Source organism: Capra hircus, chromosome 3, assembly GCF_001704415.2.
Source record: "Capra hircus breed San Clemente chromosome 3, ASM170441v1, whole genome shotgun sequence".
Taxonomy (NCBI): domain Eukaryota; kingdom Metazoa; phylum Chordata; class Mammalia; order Artiodactyla; family Bovidae; genus Capra; species Capra hircus.
The window spans coordinates 23,016,904-23,040,497 of record NC_030810.1 but is presented as its reverse complement, the minus strand read 5'-3'; the positions used below and the strand labels follow the sequence as shown (position 1 = coordinate 23,040,497).

The 23,594-nt window shown below is 37.6% G+C and overlaps 1 protein-coding gene across 2 annotated transcripts in view; it reads left to right on the top strand.

Annotated features, from left to right (window-relative positions):
• SPATA6 (spermatogenesis associated 6) overlaps window positions 1–23,594 on the top strand; it is a 167,716-nt gene that overhangs the window by 7,901 nt on the left and 136,221 nt on the right. For both annotated transcript variants that reach the window (XM_018043965.1, XM_005678448.3), the window contains exons 2-3: window positions 17,887–18,024; window positions 19,510–19,558. In XM_018043965.1, the coding sequence (XP_017899454.1) occupies window positions 17,887–18,024; window positions 19,510–19,558 (187 nt within the window). The remainder of the gene's footprint in view (window positions 1–17,886; window positions 18,025–19,509; window positions 19,559–23,594) is intronic.

The window sequence follows — 23,594 nt, the reverse complement described above, 5'->3', positions numbered from 1 at the left end:
GCTACTCCACCTCCCCTCTTCTCTTCCCAGAGGTAACCACTATCTTAACTTCTATCTCAATGTATTTTGAACTTGTAATGTCAATTTCTCTGTCTGTCTCTCTCCCTCCTTTCACTCCCTGTCTCCTTCCACTTTTTCCTGTGTCTTCTTTGTGAGAATTCATCCATGTTGTCATGTGAAGCAATAATTCTTTATCCTTTCTATTGTCTCTTCCCCAACTTTATTGATATATAATCGACACATAGCATTATATGTGTTTAAAGTGTACAGTATGTTGATTTATGTTTATAAATTGCAAAATGATTGCTACCAAAATGTTAGCTACTATCTCCATCCTGTCACATAGTTGACATTCTTTTTTGAGTTGAGAACAGTTAAGATTTACTTTCTTAGCAACATTCAAGTATACAGTACAGTATTATTAATTATAATGACCATGCTATTTACATTAGCTACTTGTTAATCTTATAACTAGAAGTTTACACCCTTTGACCACTATCTCCCCATTTCCCCCACCTCTTCAACCCTTGGTAAACACCACTCTACTCTCTGTTTCTGAGTTGATCTTTTTAGGTTTTACATATAAGTGATATCTTACAGTGTTTGTTTTTTTGTTTCATTTAGCATAATACCTTCAAGGTCCATCCAGTTTGTGACAAATGACAGGATTTCATTTTTTCTGTTGGCTGAATGGTATTGCTACATGTATATCCCGTGTTCTTTGTCCATTCATCCACTTATCCATTGACAGACACTTTGGTTGCCGTCGTATCTCGGGTGTTGTGAGTAATGCTGTTGTGAACGTGACAGTGCAGATATGAGGTCTTGATTTCAGTTCCTTTGGGTAAACATCCAAAATTAGGATTGTTGGATCCTATATAGTCATTCTATTTTGGGTTAGTTGAGGAGCCTCCATACTGTTTTCCATAGTGGCTATGCGCAATGTGCATTCCCACAAGCAGTGTCTTTACGATTCCCTTTTCTTTAGATCCTCACCAACACTCGTTATAGCATGTCTTCTTCATGATAGTTCTTCTGACATGTGTGAAGTGATATCTAATTGTAGCTTTGATTTGCATTTCCCTGATGATTTGCGATGTTGAATATCTTTTCATGTACCTGCTGGCTGTTTAATCCCTTATGATTATACAGTCAGTTCAGTCACTGAGTCATGTCTGACTCTTTGTGACCCCATGGACTGCTGCACGCCAAGCTTCCCTGTCTATCACCAACTCCTGGATTTTATTCAAACTCATGTCCATCAAATCAGTGATCCCATCCAATCATCTCATCCTCTATAGTCCCCTTCTCGTCCCACCTTCAATCTTTCCCAGCATCAGGGTCTTTTTCAAAGAGTCAGTTCTTCACATCAGGTGGCCAAAATATTGGAGTTTCAACTATAGCATCCGTCCTTCCAATGAATATTCAGGACTTATTTCCTTTAGGATGGACTGGTGGGATCTCCTTGCAGTGCAAGGGACTCTCAAGAGTCTTCTCCAACACGACAGTTCAAAAGAATCAATTCTTAGGTGCTCAGCTTTCTTTATAGTCCAACTCTCACATCCATGCATGACTACTGGAAAAACCATAGCTTTGACTAAATGGACCTTTGTTGCCAAAGTGATGTCTCTGTTTTTTAATATGCTGTCTAGGTTGGTCATAGCTTTTCTTCCAAGGAGGAAGCATCTTTTAAATTCATGGCTGCAGTTGCCATCTGCAGTGATTTTGGAGCACAAGAAAATAAAGTCTGTCACTGTTTCCATTGTTTCCCCATCTATTTGCCATGAAGTGATGGGACCAGATGCCATGATCTTAGTTCTCTGAATGTTGAGCTTTAAGCCACATTTTTCACTCTCCTCTTTCACTTTCATCAAGAGGCTCTTTAATTCTTTTTCACTTTCATCCATAAGGGTGGTGTCATCTGCATGTCTGAGTTATTGATATTTCTCCTGGCAATCTTGATTCCAGCTTGTGTTTCTTCTAGCCCAACATTTCCCATGATGTACTCCACATAGAAGTTAAAGAAGCAGAGTAACAATATATATCCTTGACGTACTCCTTTCTCAATTTGGAACCATTCTGTTGTTCCATGTCCAGTTCTAACTGTTGCTTCTTAACCTGCATACAGATTTCTTAGGAGGCAGGTCAGGTGGTCTGGTATTCCACTCTCCTGAAGAATTTTCCACAGTTTGTTGTGAACCACACAGTCAAAGGCTTTGGCGTAGTCAATAAAGCAGAAGTAGGTGTTTTTCTGGAACTCTGTTGCTTTTCTGAAGATCCAACGGATGTTGGCAATTTGATCTCTGGTTCCTCTGCCTTTCCTAATCCAGCTTGAACATCTGGAAGTTCTCTTTCACCTACTGTTGAAGCCTGGCTTGGAGAATTTTGAGCATTTCTTTGCTAGTGTGTGAGATGAGTGCAGTTGTGCAGTAGTTTGAGAATTTTTTGGAATTGCCCTTCTTTGGGACTGGAATAAAAACTGCCCTTTTCAAGTCCCCTGGCCACTGTTGAGTTTTCCAAATTTGCTGGCATAGTGAGTGCAGCACTTTCACAGCATCATCTTTCAGGATTTGAAATAGCTCAACTGGAATTCCATCACCGCCACTGGCTTTTTGGCAGTGATGCTTCCTAAAGCCCACTTCACTTAACATTCAAGGATGTCTGGCTCTAGGTGAGTGATCATGCCATTATGGTTATCTGGGTCATGAAGATCCTTTTTGTATAGTTCTTCTGTGTATTCTTGCCACCTCTTCTTAATATCTTATGTTTCTGTTAGATCCATACCATTTCTGTCCTTTATCGAGCCCATCTTTGCATGAAATGTTCCCTCGTTATCTCTAATTTTCTTGAAGAGGTCTCTAGTCTTCCCATTCTATTGTTTTCCTCTATTTCTTTGCAGTAATCACTGAGGAAGGCTTTCTTATCTCTCCTTGCTATTCTTTGTAACTCTGCATTCAAATAGGTGTATCTTTTGTTTTCTCCTTTGCCTTTGATTTCTCTTCTTTTTACAGCTATTTGTAAGGCCTCCTCAGACAACCATTTTGCCTTTTTGCATTTCTTTTTCTTGGGGATGGTCTTGATCACTACCTCCTGTATAAAGTAACGAACCTTTGTCCATAGGTCTTCAGGCACTCTATCAGATCTAATCTCTTGAATCTCTTTGTCACTTCCATTGTATAATCATAAGGGATTTGATTTAGGTCATACCTGAATGGTCTAGCAGTTTTCCCTACTTTCTTCAATTAAGTCTGAATTCAGCTATAAGAAGTTCATGATCTGAGCCACAGTCACCTCTCAGTCTTGTTTATGCTGACTGTATAGAGCTTCTCCACCTTTGGCTGCAAAGAATATAATCAGTCTGATTTCGCTGTTGACTATCTGATGATGTCCATGTGTAGAGCCTTCTCTTGTGTTGTTGGAAGATGGTGTTTGCTATGATCAGTGTGTCGTCTTGGCGAAGCTCTATTAGCCTTTGCCCTGCTTCATTCTGTACTCCAAGGCCAAATTTGCCTGTTACTCCAGGTGTTTCTTGTCTTCCTACTTTAGCATTCCAGTCCCCTATAATGAAAAGGATATCTTTTTCAGGGTGTTAGTTCTAAAAGGTCTTGTAGGTCTTCATAGAACCGTTCAACTTCAGCTTCTTCAGCATTACTGGTTGGGGCATAGACTTGGATTACTGTGATAGTAAATGGTTTATCTTGGAAACGAACAGAGATCATTCTGTCATTTTTGAGATTGCATCCAAGTACTCCATTTCAAGATTTCCGGGAGAAATATCAATAACCTCAGATGTGCAGATGACACCACCCTTATGGCAGAAAGTGAAGAGGAACTGAAAAGCCTCTTGATGAAAGTAAAAGAGGAGAGTGAAAAAGTTGGCTTAAAGCTCAACATTCAGAAAACAAAGATCATGGCATCCAGTCCCATCACTTCATAAGAAATAGATGGGGAAACAGTGGAAACAGTGCCAGACTTTATTTTGGGGGGCTCCACAATCACTGCAGATGGTGACTGCAGCCATGAAATTAAAAGACGCTTACTCCTTGGAAGGAAAGTTATGACCAACCTAGATAGCATATTCAAAAGCAGAGACATTACTTTGCCGACTAAGATCCGTCTAGTCAAGGCTATGGTTTTTCCAGTAGTCATGTATGGATGTGAGAGTTGGACTGTGAAGAAAGCTGAGCGCTGAAGAATTGATGCTTTTGAACTGTGGTGTTGGAGAAGACTCTTGAGAGTCCCTTGGACTGCAGGGGATCCAACCAGTCCATTCTAAAGGGGATCAGTCCTGGGTGTTCTTTGGAAGGACTGATGCTGAAGCTGAAACTCCAAAATTTTGGCCACCTCATGAGAAGAGTTGACTCATTGGGAAAGACTGTGATGCTGGGAGGGATTGGGGGCAGGAGGAGAAGGTGAGGATAGAGGATGAGATGGCTGGATGGCATCACTGACTCGATGGCCATGAGTTTGAGTGAACTCTGGGAGTTGATGATGGACAGGGAGGCTTGCCATGCTACAATTCATGGGGTTGCAGAGTCAAACATGACTGAGTGACTGAACTGAACTGAACTGAGCATGGCCGTGCCCATCAGAACAAGACTCAGTTTCCCCATCAGTCAGTCTCTCCTATCAAGAAGCTTCTATAAGCCTCTTATCCGTATCCATCAGAGGGCAGGCAGAATGAAAACTACAGTCACAGAAAACTAACCAATCTGATCACATGGACCAGCAGCCTTGTCTAACTCAATGATTATACAGTGGAAGTGACAAATAAATTCACAGGGTTAGATCTGATAGAGTACCTGATGAAATATGGACAGTTCAGTCGTGTCCGACTCTTTGCGACCCCCTGGACTGTAGCCCACCAGGCTCTTCCATCCATGGGATTCTCCAGGCAAGCTACTGGAGTGGGTTGCCATTTCCTTCTCCAGAGGATCTTCCTGACCCAGGGATCGAACCCAAGTCTCCTGCATTAGAGGCAGACGCTTTAACCTCTGAGCCACCAGGGAAGCCCTAGATCTGATAGAGTACCTGACAAAATATGGACAGAGGTTCATGACATTGTACAGGAGACAGTGATCAAGACTATTCCCAAGAAAAAGAAATGCAGAAAGGCAAAATAGTTGTCTAGGGAGGCCTTACAAATAGCTTAGAAAAGAAGAGAAGCTAAAGGCAAAGGAGAAAAGGAAAGATATACCCATCTGAATGCAGTGTTCCAAAGAGTAGTAAGAAGCTATAAGAAAGCCTTCCTCAGTGATCAGTGCAAATAAACAGAGAAAAACAATAGAATGGGAAAGACTAGAGATCTCCTCAAAAAAATTAAGAGATACCAAGGGAATATTTCATGCAAAGATGGACACAGTATAGAACAGAATTGGTACAGACCTATCAGAAGCAGAAGATGTTAAGAAGAGGTCCAAGAATACACTGAAGAGCTACACAAAAAAGATCTTAATGACCCAAATAACCACAGTGGTGTGATCACTCACCTAGAGCCAGACATCCTGCAGTGCGAAGTCAAGTGGACCTTAGGAACCATCACTACCAGCAAAACTAGTGGAAGTGAGGGGAATTCCAGTTGAGTTATTTCAAATCCTAAAAAATGATGCTGTGAAAGTGCTTCACTCAGTATGCCAGCAAATTTGGAAAACTCAGCAGTGGCCACAGGACTGGAAAAAGTCAGTTTTCATTCCCATCCCACAGAAGGCAATGCCCAAGAATACTCAAGCTATTGTACAACTGCACTCATCTCACACAATAGTGAAGTAATGCTCAAAATTCTCCAAGCAAGGCTTCAGTAGTACATTAACTGTGAAGCTGAATTTAGGAAAGACAAGGGAACCAGAGATCAAATTGCCAATATCCACTGCATCATAGAAAAAGCAAGAGAGTTCCAGATGCTCAAACTACTGCACAACTGAACTCATCTCACACAATAGCAAAGTAATGCTCAAAATTCTCCAAGGAGGCTTCAATAGTACATGAACTCTGAAGCTGGATTCAGAAAAGACAAGGGAACCAGAGATTAAATCGCCAACATTCATTGCATCATACAAAAAGCAAGAGAGTTCCAGAAAAGACATCTACTTCTGCATGGTTGACTACACCAAAGCCTTTGTGCGAGTCACAACAAACTGGAAAATTCTTCAAGAGAGGGGAATACCAGATCACCTTACCTGCCTCCTGGGAAATTTGTATGCAGGTCAAGAAGTAACAGTTAGAACTGGACATAGAGTAATGGACTGGTTCCAAACAGGGAGAGGAGTGCATCAAGGCTGTATATTGTCACCCTGCTGTTTTAACTTATATGCAGAGTACATCTTGCAAAATGCCAGGCTGATTGAAGTAGAAGCTGGAATCAAGATTACAGGGAGAAATATCTGTAACTTCAGATATGCAGATGACACCACCCTCATGGCAGAAAGCAAATAAGAACTAAAGAGCTTCTTGATGAAAATGAAAGAGGAGAGTGAAAAAGTTGGCTTAAAACTCAACATTCAGAAAACTAAGATCATGACATCCTCTCCCATCACTTCATGGCAAATAGATGGGTAAACAATGGAAACAGTGAGATACTTTATTTTCTTGGGCTCCAAAATCATTGCAGATGGTTACTACATCATGAAATTAAAGGATGCTTGCTCCTTGGTAGAAAAGCTATGACCAACCTAGACAGCATATTAAAAAGCAGAGACGTTACTTTGGCGACAAAGGTCCATCTAGTCAAAGCTATGCTTTTTTCAGTAGTCATGTATAGGTGTGAGAGTTGGACCGTAAAGAAAGCTGAGTGCCTAAGAATTGATGCTTTTGAACTTGGTGCTGGAGAAGACTCTTGCAAGAATCTTGGACTGCAAGGAGATCAAACCAGTCCATTCTGAAGGAAATCAGTCGTGGATATTCATTGGAAGGATTGATGCTGAAGCTGAAGCTCTAATACTTTGGCCACCTGATGCGAAGAACTGACTCATTGGAAAAGACCCTGATAGTGGGAAAGATTGAAGGTGGGAGGAGAAGGGGACAACAGAGGATGAGAATGTCGGATGGCATCACTGATTTGATAGACATGAGTTTGAGCAAGCTCCAGGAGTTGATGATAGTCAGGGAAGCCTGGCGTGCTGCAATCCATTGGATCACAAAGAGTTGGACACGACTGCGACTGAGTTACTGAACTGAACTGAACTTGGAAAACTATTCCTTTTCTCTATGTCATTTCTATTGTTGATGACATTTTCATTTTTTTCCAATTTTGTAATATTAGGACTTGGGCTCCTATGAACATTTCTGTACATGTCCTTGCATATTTTGAATTCAGCAACATTGGTGAAATCTCATATAAGTTATTTGGATTTTCTATGTGGAAAATCATGTTTACAGATAAAGTCAGTTTTGACTTCTGTACAATCTTTTTTCTTTTTCTTACTTATGTCTTGACTAGTACAGTGTTAAGTAGTGGGAATAACAGTACATATACTTGTCATTTTATTTAAGTTATGCTGAAGTCACCGGTATTAGATTGAATCTTACAAAAATGCTGTCAGTGGACTTGTTTTTGACTTTAAAAAGCAATGACAATTTCATATATTTCAACCTAATATAATATTAGATGTAGGATTTTATTAAGTTAAGAAAGTTCCCTTCTATTCCTAATTGTTTTTTTCCACACTGTTTGGGTTATGTGATATGGAATCTTAGGTCTCTAGCAGGGATTGAGCCAGGGACCTTAGAAGTGAGAGTGTAGAGTCCTAACCACTGGACTACCCTGGAATCCCCCATAATTTAAAAAATATTCTGAGCTTGAATTATACTGAATGGTTTTCCCTAAGTCTAGTGTTGTGTTGTTCAGTTGCTCAGTTGTGTCCAACTCTTTGACACCCCATGGATTGTAGCCTACCAAGCTCCTCTGTCCATGGGATTTTTTTTTTTTAATGGCAAAAATACTGGAATTGTTTGCCATTTCCTCCTCCAGGAAAATACTGAATATTTTATAATTTTTATAAAATTTATTTTATACTATTTACTTTGGCTTATGAGCTATTTTAAGAGTTTAAATTTCAAGATATATAGGATTTATATGTGTCTTTTTCTTCCTTCCTTTTCCTCTCTCCCCACTCTCCATGCATGCACACACACATATACATACATTCTGTCTTTCATTGTGGTATTTTTTAAAAGTCATTCATTTATTTAATTGTTTCTGGCTCTGCTGGTCTTCATTGTTGTGCGCAGGCTTTCTCTAGTGATGAGTGGGAGCTACTCTCCAGTTGTGGTGCACAGGCTTCTCATTTTGGTGGCTTCTCTTGTTGCAGAGACTTCAGTAGTTGCTGCATATGGGCTCTAGAGCACTGGCTCAGTAGTTGTGGCTCATGGGTTTAGTTGCCCTGCCCCATGTGGGATCTTCCCAGACCAGGAACTGAACCTGTCTCCCCTGCCTTGGAAGGCAGATTCTTAACCACTGGACCAATGGCAAAATCCTAATATGTTTTAATTTAATTGCATTGTGAGTATTGAATGAAATTTGGGTAATACTGATTGTTTTTGTTACAATTTCCAACGTATTATTTTCCAATTATTATGTGTATATTTATAAATAATCCAATTATTGCAAATGTTCCATATTTACTTGAAAATGATATATTAATTTATTTGCTGGAAGTAGGGTTCTATCTGCCATTATCAGATCGTTTATTTTCTCTGAAATATCTTTAAGTCTATATTAAATTTTTTGTCTGCATATAACCAGTACCAGACTGTAATGGAGGTAATAAAATCTTCAGTCTTGATATTAAACTCTTCACTATGATAATGTATTTTCACTTTATCCTTGATGCATTCTAGTACACTATGATGTTTAGAATTATATATTCATTTCTATTCTGTTTTTCACTGGGTTTGTACTTTGATCTGAGAATTTATAGGTTTCTGCTGATCTGGGAAATTCTTAGCTTTTATATCTATCAATATTGTTTCTATGCTGTTCTCTCTTTTCTGCTGACAGTACAATTAGACATATATTGGAACTTTTATATTTTCTTAAGTACTTTTGGTATAATATTTATTTTTATATCTTCTTATTTTGAGATAACTCTGTAGTATTATTTTCTTATTAACTTAAAATTTTAAATCTTCTCTATTAAGATTTTTAACTTCATTGACTACGTATTCTAGGATTTTTCATTTAGTGTCTCTTTTTAAACATATGCCAAATAATTACATTTTTACCTATTTTGATTTCATAATTTTTGTTTTTTATGGAATTTTCTCCCCTTATTAGATGAAAGATTCTAAATACTTAACATTATTTTCAGGTTGTATAAATTTCTTTAATTTTCTTTCATATTCTCTCAGTAATGTCTGTAGTTTTCAGAATACATGTCTTACACGTTTTGTTAAATTTGTACCTAAGTAGTACATGTCTTAGATTTTAATGATATTATAAATGGTGTTAAATTTTCTAAAACATTGTTGCTAATATATAGAAATAAAATTAATTTTTTGCATATTGAACTTATATCCTTTTATGGTTATTGAGACTTGTTTTATGGCTCATATCATCTGTCTTATTGCATGCTTTCATGTGTACTTGTAAAAAACTGTATCTTCTGTTGTATAGAGTATTATGTAAATGTCAGTTAGGTCAAATTACTTGAATGCTGTTGTCTATGTCTTCTATACCCTTTATGATTTTTTTCTTATTATTGTATCGGTTACTGGGAAGTGTCAAAATTCAGTTACATAATTTTTTTCTTCATTACTTTGACACTATATTATTTCAGTTCAGTTCAGTCGCTCAGTCTTGTCCGACTGTTTGCGACTCCATGAATCACAGCATGCCAGGCCTCCCTGTCCATCACCAACTCCCGGAGTTCACTAAGATTCATGTCCATTGAGTCAGTGATGCCATCCAGCCATCTCATCCTCTGTCGTCCCCTTCTCCTCCTGCCCCCAATCCCTCCCAGCATCAGAGTCTTTTCCAATGAGTCAACTCTTCGCATGAGGTGGCCAAAGTACTGGAGTTTCAGATTTAGCATCATTCCTTCCAAAGAAATCCTAGGCCTGATCTCCCTCAGAATGGACTGGTTGGATCTCCTTGCAGTCCAAGGGACTCTCAAGAGTCTTCTCCAACACCACAGTTCAAAAGCATCAATCCTTCAGCACCCAGCCTTCTTCACAGTCCAACTCTCACATCCATACATGACCACGGGAAAAACCATAGCCTTGACTAGACGGACGTTAGTCGGCAAAGTAATGTCTCTGCTTTTGAATATACTATCTAGGTTGGCATAACTTTTCTTCCAAGGAGTAAGCATCTTTTAATTTCATGGCTGCAGTCACCATCTGCAGTGATTTTGGAGCCCCCAAAAATAAAGTCTGACACTGTTTCCACTGTTTCCCCATCTATTTCCCATGAAGTGATGGGACCGGATGCCATGTACATACAATTTAATTTTCTATATCTTTTCATAAATCAAATTTTTAATTTATATGAAGTGTTCCACTTTAACCTTGGTAATCTTTCTCTGAAGTCTACTTTATATCATATTAAAATGGCTACCCTAGCTTTCTTATGATAGTGAATGTATGGTATATCTTTTTCTATAGTTTTAGTTTAATCCTGAATCTTTTAAAAATTTGAGAAATAATTCACATATCATAAAATCCATAATTTTAAAGTATCCAGTTCAGTAAATTTTCATATATTCATGAGGTTGTACAATACTCACTGCTAGTTCCAGAACATTTTCATTACCTCAAAAAGAAATTTCATAATTTCATCTCCCTCTCCCCCAACCCCTGGCTACCACTAAGCTAATTTCTAGATCTATGGATTTACCTATAATGAACATTTTTATAAGTGGAATTATATAATATGTGGACTTCTCTGTCTGACTTCTTTCACTTAGCATAATGTTTTTAATATTCATCCATGTCATAGTATATATCAGTATCTTACAAGTGCTTTATTCCTTTTTATGACCAAATCATATTCTATTGTATGGATATACCACATTTAGCTTATCCATCAGTTGGTTGACATTTGGGTTGTATCCACGTTTTGGCTATTACGAATAATGCTGTTATAGTCTTGTACATATTACTGTGTGGACGTATGTTTTCATTACTCCTGGGTGTATACCTAGCAAGTTGCTGGTTCTTGTGGTGACTGTTTTCTTTTCTTGAGGAACTACAAAAATTTTACCATAGTGACTATACCATTTTACTTTTCCATCAGCACAGTATAAGGGTTCCAACTTTTTGACACCCTCCCTGACACTTGTTTTGTCCATCTTTTTATTTATAGCCATCTTAGTGAGTATGAAGAGAAATCTCATTGTGATTTTGATTTATATTTCCTTAGTGACTAATGATGTTGAACATGTTTTCATGTGCTTTTTGCCATTTGTTAATCTTCTTTAGAGAGATGCCAGTTGGTTTTTCCTTCATGTATTTTGGGGTTGTTAAGTACATATATCTTTATGTTGTTGTGTCGTCTTAAAGTTTAATTATTGCCTGTGTTTTTAATTGTTATGTCATTTATAATGCATAGGTTATTTTTTTCACTCTTTTACTTATCAACCCATTTGTGTCTTTGAATTTAAAGTGAGTCTCTTGCTTTCAACACATGGTTGTATTGCAATTTCTTTTAATGTATTTTGTAAAAATTTAATTTATTTTTTGGCTGTGCTAGGTCTTCACTGCTGTATAGCTTTTCTCTAGCTGTGGTGAGCAGGAGCATCTCTCTAGTTGTGGTACACGGCGTTTCGCTGCAGTGGCTTCCCTTATTGCAGAGCACGGGCTCTAGTGTGTGTGGACGTCAGTCGTTGCAGCATGTGGGCACAGTGGTTGTGGCTCCTGGGCTCTAGCGCACAGGCTCAGTACTTGTGGCGCGTGGACTTAGTCGTTCCATAGCACGTGGAATCTTCTCAGACCAGGGGTCAAACCCATGTCTCCTGCTTTGGGTTCTTTACCACTGAGCCACCAGGGAAACCTGGATTATAGTTTTTAGTCCATTTTGCTAAACTCTACCTTTTGACTAGAGTGTTTAGTCAGTTTACCTTTAATGTAAGATAAGGTAGGCTTTACCTTTGTCATTTTGCTATTTGTTTTCTGTCTTTTCTGTATTCATGCCTTTTTTGTTTCTCTCTTTCTACATTAGGGACTTCTTTTGTGTTAACTAGTATCTAGTGTGCCATTTTAATTCTCTTGTTTCTATTACTGTATTTTCTGAGTTATTTTCTTAGTGGTTGTTCTGGGGTTCACAGTTAATATTTTAATTTTTAACAATATAGTATGGATTAATGCCAATTTAATTTGAATAATGCATAAAACCTTTGCTTTTATTTAGTTTGTTCCCTCTCCTCTTCTTTATAATTTCATTATCATGCAGATAACATCTTTATACCTATACACTCTTCAACATAATTTAGTAATTGTTGCTTTATTCAATTTTATTTTAAATAAGAATGGGTAAATGAGAGAAAAATACGATTATATTGTCCTAGGTTTACCTGTGTAGTTCCCTTCCTGGTGTTTAGTTTTTCCTGTACATTTCAGCTGGTGTCCTTTCTAAATTATTTGAGGGATTTTCTTTAGTGATTCTTGTAGGGAAGTTCTCATGATAAATTATCTTTTTGTTTAATTTCCCATCTTTTGTGAAGGAGAATATCCTGGATATTGGACTATCGAATGCCTTCTTTTAGTACTTTGCATGCATCATTCCACCTTCTTCTGCTTCATGCTTCTCATGGGGAACCAGCTGTTATTACTGCTGAGGTTTTCTAGTACCTACTGAAACATTTTCCCTTTGCTTCTTTCAAGATTTTTCATCTTTGCCTTTGGAAAGTCTGATTATGATGTGTGTGATTGGAGTGATTGGAGTTTGCTGGATTGAATAAATAGATTGTTTTTCTTGAAATTTCAGAAGTTTCCACCCATTATTTCAGCAGCTGTTCTTTCTGGCTATTTGTCCTCTATTTTAGGGGTCCCACTATATCTATGTTCCTGTGCCTTATGGTTTCCCACAGGTCTCAGAGACTATTCATTTTTCTTTTCTTTTTCTGTACCTCAGGCTGGATAATCTCAATTGACTACATTTCAGGTTCATTTATTCTTTCTTCTGCCAGCCTATATCTGCTCTTGACATTCTGTAGTGAAATTTTCATTTATTATGTATTTTCAAACTCTAAAATTTCTATTTTTTAAAGTAATTTCTAGCTATCTATTGATATTCCTTATTTGATGAAACATCATTGCCACACTGCCATACTTTTCTTTACATCTTGAGGTAAGGTTTTCATTAGTCCTTTGTGCATATTTGTAACAGATGATTTAAAGCTTTTGTTTAGTAAGCCAAATTTCTGGGCTTCCTCAAGGACACTTTCTGTTGACTGCCTTCATGTATAAGTCATTCTCTTGTTTCTTTACATGTCATAAGTTTTGTTGAAAACTAGACATTTTAAATAATATAATGTGGAACTGTGTTAATAAGACTCCCTCTATTTCTCAGAGTTTATTTATTTTTGCCACTGTTGTTGCTTTTTGTTTGTTTAGTTACTTTCCTGAGCTAAAGTCTTCATTCTGTAAAATCTGTGTTCTTTGTTGAGTGTTGTCATTGAAGTCTCTGCTTAGTTAGCTTTATGGCCCTTTAATAACACGATTTATACTTCCTTAAGTGCCTTGAACCAGTAAGTCCCCCAGCCTTTGCTCAGTATCTCTGTTGCATGTTGGGACATGCTTTCTATGCCTTGAATGCGTTTTTCAGTTCTTTCCTAGTCTTCACTTTCAACATTTCAAAGCCTCAAATCAGTCAGAGGTGAGAGATTAGGGTTTCCTTAGGTAATTTCCAGATGCATACACATCCCCACACATGTGTGTGATCTTCTCAATTGCCAAGAGTATCATAGCTTGTCAGAGACACCCTGCCTAGCACATACACGCACAGGGACACACAGAAACACAGACAAGACACACACACACTCACACAAACACACAGTTATCCAGCTTTGCCTTTTAAATGTTTTGATCACTTATTTTTTTGCTCCAATTTCAAGCATCCATGATGTTAAATAATAGCTGTTTATTGTTCTTGACAGATGCCTTGCAGGTAAAGGATGTTTGTTGTAACCAAGTTCTGATTCAGATTAAATAAAAAGAAGCCCTGTGAATGGAGGTTTCCAGAATACTGTCCGACAGGTCAAATAATGACAGTTTTTTAGGCATGGGCCTTTGGGGTAGCTTTAAATCTGCTTTCCTACAATGACAGTGGGGCTGCTAGTTTTCATAAGAATTTTCGTTTTCAAGGGTATAGTAGACCTGAGTGGAGGACATTGGGAATAAAGTATGTCAACTATTTTTCTTGAATAAATGCTCCTTAGATTGTTGCAAACCTCTGGTTAACTTCCAGAACTCTAAAGAGTTGATTTTGACAGTTTTTGTTGACATTCTCACTGCTTTTACAGAGGGTCTGATTGTTTCACATCTGATTTATTTATCTCTCTCTATGATATAAGTAGAGATATAGAAATATAAATATAGTGATGAGATATTTGAAAGGAAGTTGCTTATATTCAGACACTTTACCACTAAATATTTCAGTGTAAATCCTCTAAGAACAAGGACAAACTTGTTGTCCTATATAAATTATAATTTGCCAACATTTATTGGATCATGGAGAAAGCAAGGGAGTTCCAGAAAAACATCTGCTTCATTGATTAAGCTAAAGCCTTTGACTGTGTGGATCACAACAAACTGGAAAGTTTTTTAAGAGATGTCTCCTGAGAAATGTCTATGTGGGTCAAAAAGCAACAGTTAGAAGCAGACATGAAACAGTTGACTGGTTCAAAATTGGGAAAGGAGTATGGCAAGGCTATATATTATCACTCTGTTAATTTAAATTCTATACAGAGTTTATCATGTGGAATTCTGGACTGGATGAATCACAAACTGGAATCAAGATTGCTGGGAGAAATATCAGCAACCTCAGATACACCACTCTAATGGCAGAAAGTGATGACGAACTAAAACCCTTCTTGAGAGTGCAACGGGAGAGTGAAAAAGCTAGCCTGAAACTCAACATTCAGAAAACTAAGATCAGACCATGCAGTCCCATCACTTTATGGCAAATAGAAGGGAAAAAAGTAAAAGCAGTGACACATTTTGTTTTCCTGGGTCCAAAATCACTGCGGATGGTGACTGTAGCCATGAAACTAAAATATGCTTGCTCCTTGGGAGAAAAGCTATGACAAACCTAGACAGCATATTAAAAAGCACAGACATTGCTTTGCTGACAAAGGTCAGTATAGTCAAAGCTATGGTTTTCCCAGTTGTCATGTACAGATGTGGAATTGGACCATAAAGAAGGCTGGGCACCAAAGACTTGATGCCTTTGAGTTGTGATGCTGGAGAAGAGTCTTGAGAGTCCCTTGAACTACAAGGATGTCAAGCCAGTCAATCCTAAATGAAATCAACCCTGACTATCCTTTGGAAAGACTGATGCTGAAGCTGAAGCTCCAGTCCTTTGGCCACCTGATGCAAGGAGCTGACTCATTGGAAAAGACTCTGATGCTGGGAAAGATTGAGGGCAGGAGGAGACGGGATCAGCAGAAGATGAGATGGTTAGATAGTATCATCAACTCAACAGACATGAATTTGAGCTAATTCCAGGAGATAGTGGAGGACAGAGAAGCCTGGTATGCTACAGTCCATGATGTTGCAAAGAAGTGGACATGACTTAGGAACTGAACAACAACAAAAACAAAAGCAATAATTATCCATATGACTGTTTTAAGTCAACCAGTTTGCTATTTATTTTCTATTTGTTCCATAGGATTGTCTTTAAACCTTCTCTTAATGCCTTCTTTTTGGAATGTTCCATGGTATTCCTTTAAAGAATGGCAGAATTTGTAGAATTGTAGATAAGAAAAAATATCATGTCTTCTTACATGTACAACAAATTGGGAAAACACTCAGCAGTTTCCAGTGAGGACAATTAGAGCTGTACTGCACAGTATAAACTAGTTGCACTAAGTAAGTGATAAATTATAAAGTGATAAATTATCACTAGTGATAAATTATAAGTGATAAATTAACTTTATAATAATTTTATTTAATTCAGTATATCAAAGTATTATCCCTTCAACATGTAGTTAATATAGAAGTTGTTAATGAGATATTTTACACTTTTTTTTGTAAAAATTCCTTAAAATACTTCAGAACAAGTCTTCAAAAATCTTCAAAATCTTGTGTTTTATACTAACGATCCATCTCAATTTGGAGCAGTCACATCTGTAAGCATAACAGATATGTAGGACTCTAACAGGTTTGGTTTAAATGAGGCAGTAGAAAATGAAGCTTTCAGACAGAGTGAAATTTCTGAGGACCTTGATTGATTTTAATAATCAGTAGTGAATTATTAGGACAAAAGTAGAAAATAGAATAAGAGGTAGACAGACTCAAAGAATGGCACAGAAAATAATTTTAGCTGCTAGATACAAAGGGACATGAAGTGACTCACTTATTGTGTGACTTTAAGTAGTAAATTACCTTGTCTTTATTGGGGGGGGCGGTCTGTTGTTTTCCTACATGAAAAATTTGAACTTTACTAGATTATTTCTAAGCTGCTTTTTAATACTGAGAGTCTGAGTATTTGGCTACATTGATGAGGAAATTAGAATTTCTGTTCTCAGGAGTTTATAGTCAAGTTAAAGAGGTGCTGCTGCTGCTGCTGCTGTCACTTCAGTCACATATGACTCTGTGCGACCCCGTAGATGGCAGCCCACCAGGCTCCCCCGGCCCTGGGATATTCCAGGCAAGAGCACTGGAGTGGGTCTCCATTGCCTTCTCCAATTAAAGAGGTGAGGTGTACCTATTTGATTGATGTGCAGGGAGACAATAATTAGGGCTTAAAAGAACTGTAAAATGCTATGAGAAGCTACAACTTATTTACTTGAATATAATAAATTCACAACAAGTGTTTGAATTAGAGTGAATTCAGTAGAGATAATTGGAAAATCAAGAGAAATTTTGTGTATTGAGATGGCAGTTAATGGAAAGCCTTGGGAGATAGAAGTAGGTGAGGAGGATATGGAATGAAATAGTAATCCAGATAATGAAAGAATGTGTGGCAAGAAATCCATGTGTGTGTTCAGGAAACAATAACACATATACTTTGTAGTTTTTGGAGATACTGAGTAATATAGTTATGTGATAAATTGGATTCAAATCTTAGACAGTCTTCTATATTCTACTAAGGATAGTTGATCACTGGCAATGAAATATGGCAGAAATTGGAAAGACCTTGCTGTGTATGTTTTAGAAACCCTACGTCGTCGTGTCAATCCTGAGAATAGTTAAGTACAGTTTTATATTTAAAAAATATTTCACAGGCTGGAAACTACAATTCACTTGCTTTGGAAGTTTGTCGTATTTCTTTTGATGAGGGTGTATATGGGCTGCGACTTAGGGCACTACAGGTCAGATTTGTGCTTTGTTTTGGTATTTTCTTGTCTTCTAGTATAGTGCTTTATTTCTGCTGAATCTTCCTTTGTGATTAAATGATGCTGAATAAGTTTATGTCAGCATTCTACATAAAGTGGGAGCCTAAGGCTAACTGTTTAAAACTATTAGTGTCTGTCCCAAGAGCCAGTATGTAGAGCTTCAAATGTCGCACAAGTAACCAAGTGGAAAATCATAGATTTCTCAGAGGGATGGAAGTTATAAGGCATTTCATTTAACTCTGTAAACACTAGAATCTCTCTCTTTTTTTAACCTGTGCATATTTTTATTAGCTTAGCAGACTGGTGTTTTTATGTAATGCTTGGTAAGTTATTTTAATATGACAGTTTAGGGAATTCATGAAGCAGTCACATTCATCTCTCTAATTTCTTTCAGGTAACTTGCCCAGGAGTGGTGCTGAAAGACAAGGAGGACATCTATCTTAGCATCTGTGTGTTTGGCCAGTACAAAAAGACACAGTGTGTCCCAGCCAATTTTCCCTTGGTCTTCAATGCCAGAATGGTGTTTGAAAAGGTGAGTTCAAATATTCTATGAAAGGTTAACAAATAAAAAAATTGAAGTGGTTCCAAAATATGAATAGCACAAAATTTGAATATGCACTTTAATTGAAAAGATTTATAATTTAAATCTGGAAGCTTGAAAATAAATATTCCTTATATTATACACTGAATCAGTTACCTCTTTTTCTTGATGTATCAGTTTACTTCTAAAATTGTCTTAGTGATCTTTATGTAAAAAATAGCTCCTTGAATTATAAATACTTATCTTCTTAGAGAGAAAGGGGAGATTTTAATAGGTAAGAATAGGTCATATTTTACTTATGGCTGTCTTGTGGTGTTTCTTTCTATAGATCTCTTTTCTTTTTTTCCCTTGAATCTGATGCTTTTGATTAATTATTACCCATTGTATTCCTCACCTTTCTTTCCTTTCCTAGTTCCCTCCTTCCTTCCTTCCCTTTCTTCCCTTCCTCCTTCCTTCCTTCCTCATTTTCCTTTCTCTTCTCCAGGAATAAATACTGAGTACCAGCTCTGTTCTATGTACTATTCTAGGCACTGAGTAAATAAGACAAACATTTTCCCCTCTTGGAGCTTTCATTATAATAGGAAAAACAAACAGTAATCAAGTAAATGCATGAGTAATACACTTTTAGATGGTAAGTGTCATGAACTGTGGTATCAGAGAAGACTCTTGAGAGTCCCTTGGACTGCGAGATCCAACCTGTCCATCCTAAAGGAAATCAGTCCTGAATATTCATTGGAAGGATTGATGTTGAAGCTGAAGCTCCAATACTTTTGCCACCTGATGCGAAGAACTGACTCATTTGAAAAGATCCTGATGCTGGGAAAGATTGAAGGCGGGAGGAGAAGGGGACGACAGAGGATGAGATGTTTGAATGGCATGAGTTTGAGTAAACTCTGGGAGTTGGTGATGGACAAGGAGGCTTGGCATGCTGCAGTCCATGGGGTTGCAATGAGTTGAACACGACTGAGTGACTAAACTGAACTGAGCTGTCATGAAGAGAATAAAGGGAGGGTAAGGGAATAGAGGGATTAAGAGGATTGTCTGTTTTGAAGGTGGTGGTCAGAGAAGGCAGTAACATTGAAATTGAGTCTGAATTATGAGATAGTATTTAAATGTCTAGGGTAAAAGCATTCTAAGCAGAGGAACAGCAAATATAAAGGTGTCTTCTTGGGAATAAGCTTACTGAGCAGGAGGAGCAGCAAGAAGGCAAATACGACCATGGTCACAACGAGAAGACTGCTAGCAGATGGAATTGGAAAGGGAAGCAGAACCAGCTGTAATTTTTTTTGTTGGTAAAACCTTGCATGGTGATCATGGGAAACGGAGAAGTGACAATTCTCAATAATGTCAAAAGTTTCTTTGGTTGGGAAAGGAATATTCTGGCAAAGAGAAGCAAAGCACAAAGACTGTCTCATATATGTCTTCCTTTTACTTTCTCTTCTCCATCTTGCTTCTCTCTGCTTTCTCTCACCATAGGTGTTCCCTGAAGCAGTGGACCCTGGAGATGTGGTTGCACAGCTTGAATGTAAGTTTTTAACTTTTAATTCCTGATTCTGAGAGATTTTAGAATTATGTTGTTTAATCCTGAGTTAGATAAAAGTCAAAGAGAGTCTAATGAGAAGTTGACAAATCTCAAGGTGAGGCCCTTTTTTTTCCCCCTACTTTTTTTAGAATTTCAGAATATACCTGGAAGCAATAAAAAAAAAAATACATGTGCTGCAGAGATGGGGAATTTTTCCTTTTTCTGGGTTTGATCTGTAAATAACAAAAAGAGTTATTTGAACTTTTTGTTGACTAAGATGTTATGGGTTGTTAATGATGTAAGGATTATGATTCGTGTTAAGTGGGATTCTGCCCTGCAAACAAAAATCTGTCTTTAACCTCATTGTGTTGCAAGTCAGTTCAGTTCAGTTCAGTCGCTCAGTCATGTCCAACTCTTTGTGACCCCATGAACCACAGCATGCCAGGCCTCCCTGTCCATCACCAACTCCCAGAGTTCACCCAAAGCCATGTCCATTGAGTCGGTGATGCCATCCAACCATCTCATCCTCTGTCATCCTATTCTCCTCCTGCCCTCAGTCTTTCCCAGCATCAGGGTCTTTTCAAATGCGTCAGCTCTTCGCATCAGGTGGCCAAAGTACTGGAGTTTCAGCTTCAACATCAAGTCAAGAGAGTAAATAATAGAAGATGAAGTAATAGTAGCTTAAAATATATATTTGCTTTTGTGCTTTTATTGTACATAGTATATAAATCAATTATTTGAAAGTGACATTTTCAAGGTTGTGGTTAGCAGTAAATTCCTCAAAGTGCTAGGAATCAACTTTAAAAAGATCCAGTTATTTGTGAGAACATCAATGCAAAGTATATTGGGGAGAAGTTATTCGAGTTCTGAATATGAAGTGAAAAGCTCTGTTACTTATCTTTGTAATCAGAAAGGGATTAGGAATTACCAGATTGGTCTAATGTATAACTGTGGCTCAAAATGCCAGCGATGTTGAGCCTCATCGGTGTCAGCTGTCCCTCCCATTTCCCTTCCCAGGGGTTTGCACCCCGTTGGGAGTCTGGCAATATAGAAACATGCAACTTGGCACCATACTAGAATCTGGACATAAAGATAGAAATAGGGCTGGTTCATTTCTACCCTTGGAAATCCTTCTCCAGGGGATCTTCCCTACGCAGGGATCAAACCCAAGTCTCCTGCATTGCAGGCAGATTCTTTACCATTTGAGCCACCTGTTGCTAGTGGGTAAATGGTTTCTAATTCTTCTGAACATCGTGTTCAGTACCTGGTAAACTGTACATCTCAGAAAACATGAAGATAATTATTTCTCTCATCATTCTGAAATTTTGTTAAACATAATTATTTTTCTCTTTGATTTGAAATTTAGGAGCTCTAAGAAGGGTACTTGATGATGATTATTATCTGGAATCTTTCTTGCCTTGATTTCCCGGATTCAGTTTTTCTGTTAAGTCTCTTCTCTTGTCAGTGATATTCTACTTTTTGGTATCTTTCTCAAATTTGTGTTTGTCCATCCTGTCTTTAAATATTGGCATTCTTCTGGCTTCAATTCTATGGTTTCTTTTTACTTAGTTTCTACTCTCTCCTTATATGATATTCTCCAAGCACTTGGCCTCATGTTTTACCTGTCTTTTTTTTTAACATGTCTTCTGATGACTTCACGAGAGTCTTTATCCCTGACCTCTCTGGTGAGTTTTGGGCTCCTTTTTCTTTTATTTTCTTCTCAGTTTTGCAACTTTTTGTTGTGTCCTAACCTTACTGATACGAAAATTAAAACTGTACTAAAAGTAGAAGGGTTGGAATGATGAAATCCCATAATACCTATTAGCTTTAATAGTTTTTGACATTTGCCTATTGTACTGTATGTTAACCCTTGAAAGGTTGTTGCTGAACTGTGAAAGACGCTGGGAGTCTTGGCCTGCGGAGGAGAAGAATTCAATCCGGGGCCAGAGACGAGGCTTGATCACTCAGAGCTTTTGTGTAATAAAGCTTTGTTAAAAGTATAAAATAGAGAATGCTTCTGACACAGACATTAGAAGGGGGATAGAGAGTGCCCCCCTTTGCTAGTGTTAGCAATGGAATTATATACCTTTTAATTAGTTATTACAGTGAATCAAAAGAATGTTTGGAGTCTGTGAAAATTTTACCAGACCCACTCCCACAATTTACATTTTAGGATAATAAGATTAAAATTTAATAATAGAAAGATCCTACCAGACCTTCTCCCATAATATACATTCTAAACTATCAGGATTAGTCAGAAGGTTTTCAGGAAGGAGAAACTGTCCTCAAGCAGGATACATTGTTGTATAATCCCTAGTACAGAGTTTAAACTGAGTTGTGTAATTAACTAAGACTAAGAAGGCAATGGCAACCCACTCCAGTACTCTTGCCTGGAAAATCCCACGGATGGAGGAGCCTGGTAGGCTGCAGTCCATGGGGTCACTAGGAATCAGACACGACTAAGCGACTTCACTTTCACTTTTCATTTTCATGCATTGAAGAAGGAAATGGCAGCCCACTCCAGTGTTCTTGCCTGGAGAATCCCAGGGACGGCGGAGCCTGGTAGGCTGCCGTCTGTGGGGTCACACAGAGTCGGACATGACTGAAGTGACTTAGCAGCAGCAGCAGCAAGGAATGTAAACAAAAAAAGTTTGTCCTTTCCTCCTCCTTGAGAATTCCAGACCCATTTCCACTTTGGGAGCCCCAGACCCCTTTCTCCTCCTTGGTGACCCTGAACTTCTTATCAATCTGCCTAGGAATTGACTCCTTCACCTTGACACTTAAAGAAAAGTTGGAATATTTAAAAGAAAAGTCTCTACATACATTACTTCATTGCAAATATTCTGGCATGACCTCTAATTGATAGTTTTGTTGGTTTTTTTTTTTTAAGAAAATAAAACCTCTCTACTGGTATCATACCTAACAAAATTAGTAATAGTTCCATGTTAACATCAAATATTTAGTCATTGTGCAAATTTCTCCAGTTGTCATCACAATGTCTTTATACAGTTGGTTTGTTAAAATCAGGATCCCATGAAGATATGGTTCATATTCTGTTTATGGCTGTTTAGCTCTTAGGGTTATTTTTTTCTATAATAGTGTCTCTCACTTTTTTCCCCCTAATGCTGTGAGTTTTTTAGAAAAATCAAGTTCTTTAGCATATCCTATAGTTTGGATTTGGTTGATTGCTTCCTTAAAGTGTTGTTTAGCTTATTCATCACTTGTATTATGTAAACGGATAGTTAGAGCTAAAGGTTTGGTTTGATCCATGCTTATTTTATTTTCTTTTTGGCAATAGTGTTATGTAAACTGATAATTAGACCTAAAGGTTTGGTTCAGTTTAGGCTTCTTTTTTTTTCCCCCACAAGAATCCTTCATAATTGGTGTTCTGTACTTATTGTACATCATATCAGGTGGCATATAATATCTGCTTGTCTTAAGTTTAGTGATATTAAGATTGACTTTTTTTTGCTTCAGGCAGTATCAGCCTGATGTTATTCCATAATAAATTTCCTCTACAGTCTGTCATCTAATTAATAGCTTTAGTATTCCTTGAGACCCATGTTTTCATTAGAAGTTACCAAATGTGGTTTTTCTAATATTGTCATTTTTCTGTATTTGTTAGCTGGAATTCTTCTATTAAAGATATTTCCCTCATCAGCAATGTGGTTGGTGATTTAGTTCCTAAGTTGTGTCCGACTCTTCGACCCAATGGGCTGTAGCCCACCAGGCTCTTCTGTCCATGGGATTCCTGGCAAGGAATTTGGAGTGGGTTGCCATTTCCTTCTCCATATCAACAAGGCAGTGAGATTGAAATACTGTTCTTATATGAAAAGTGGGGTCATTTCTCCTTTCCTTCCTTATTTAATAGCTTTAATAAGGCATAACTTACATATCACAAACTTTACCCATTGTAACTGTAGTTAAGTGATTTCTAGAAAATGTATATAGCTGTGAGCCATCATCACAATCCAGTTTAGAATATTTCTATCACCTCATATTTCCTAATGGGTATTTGGATTCAATTTCTATGTGTACT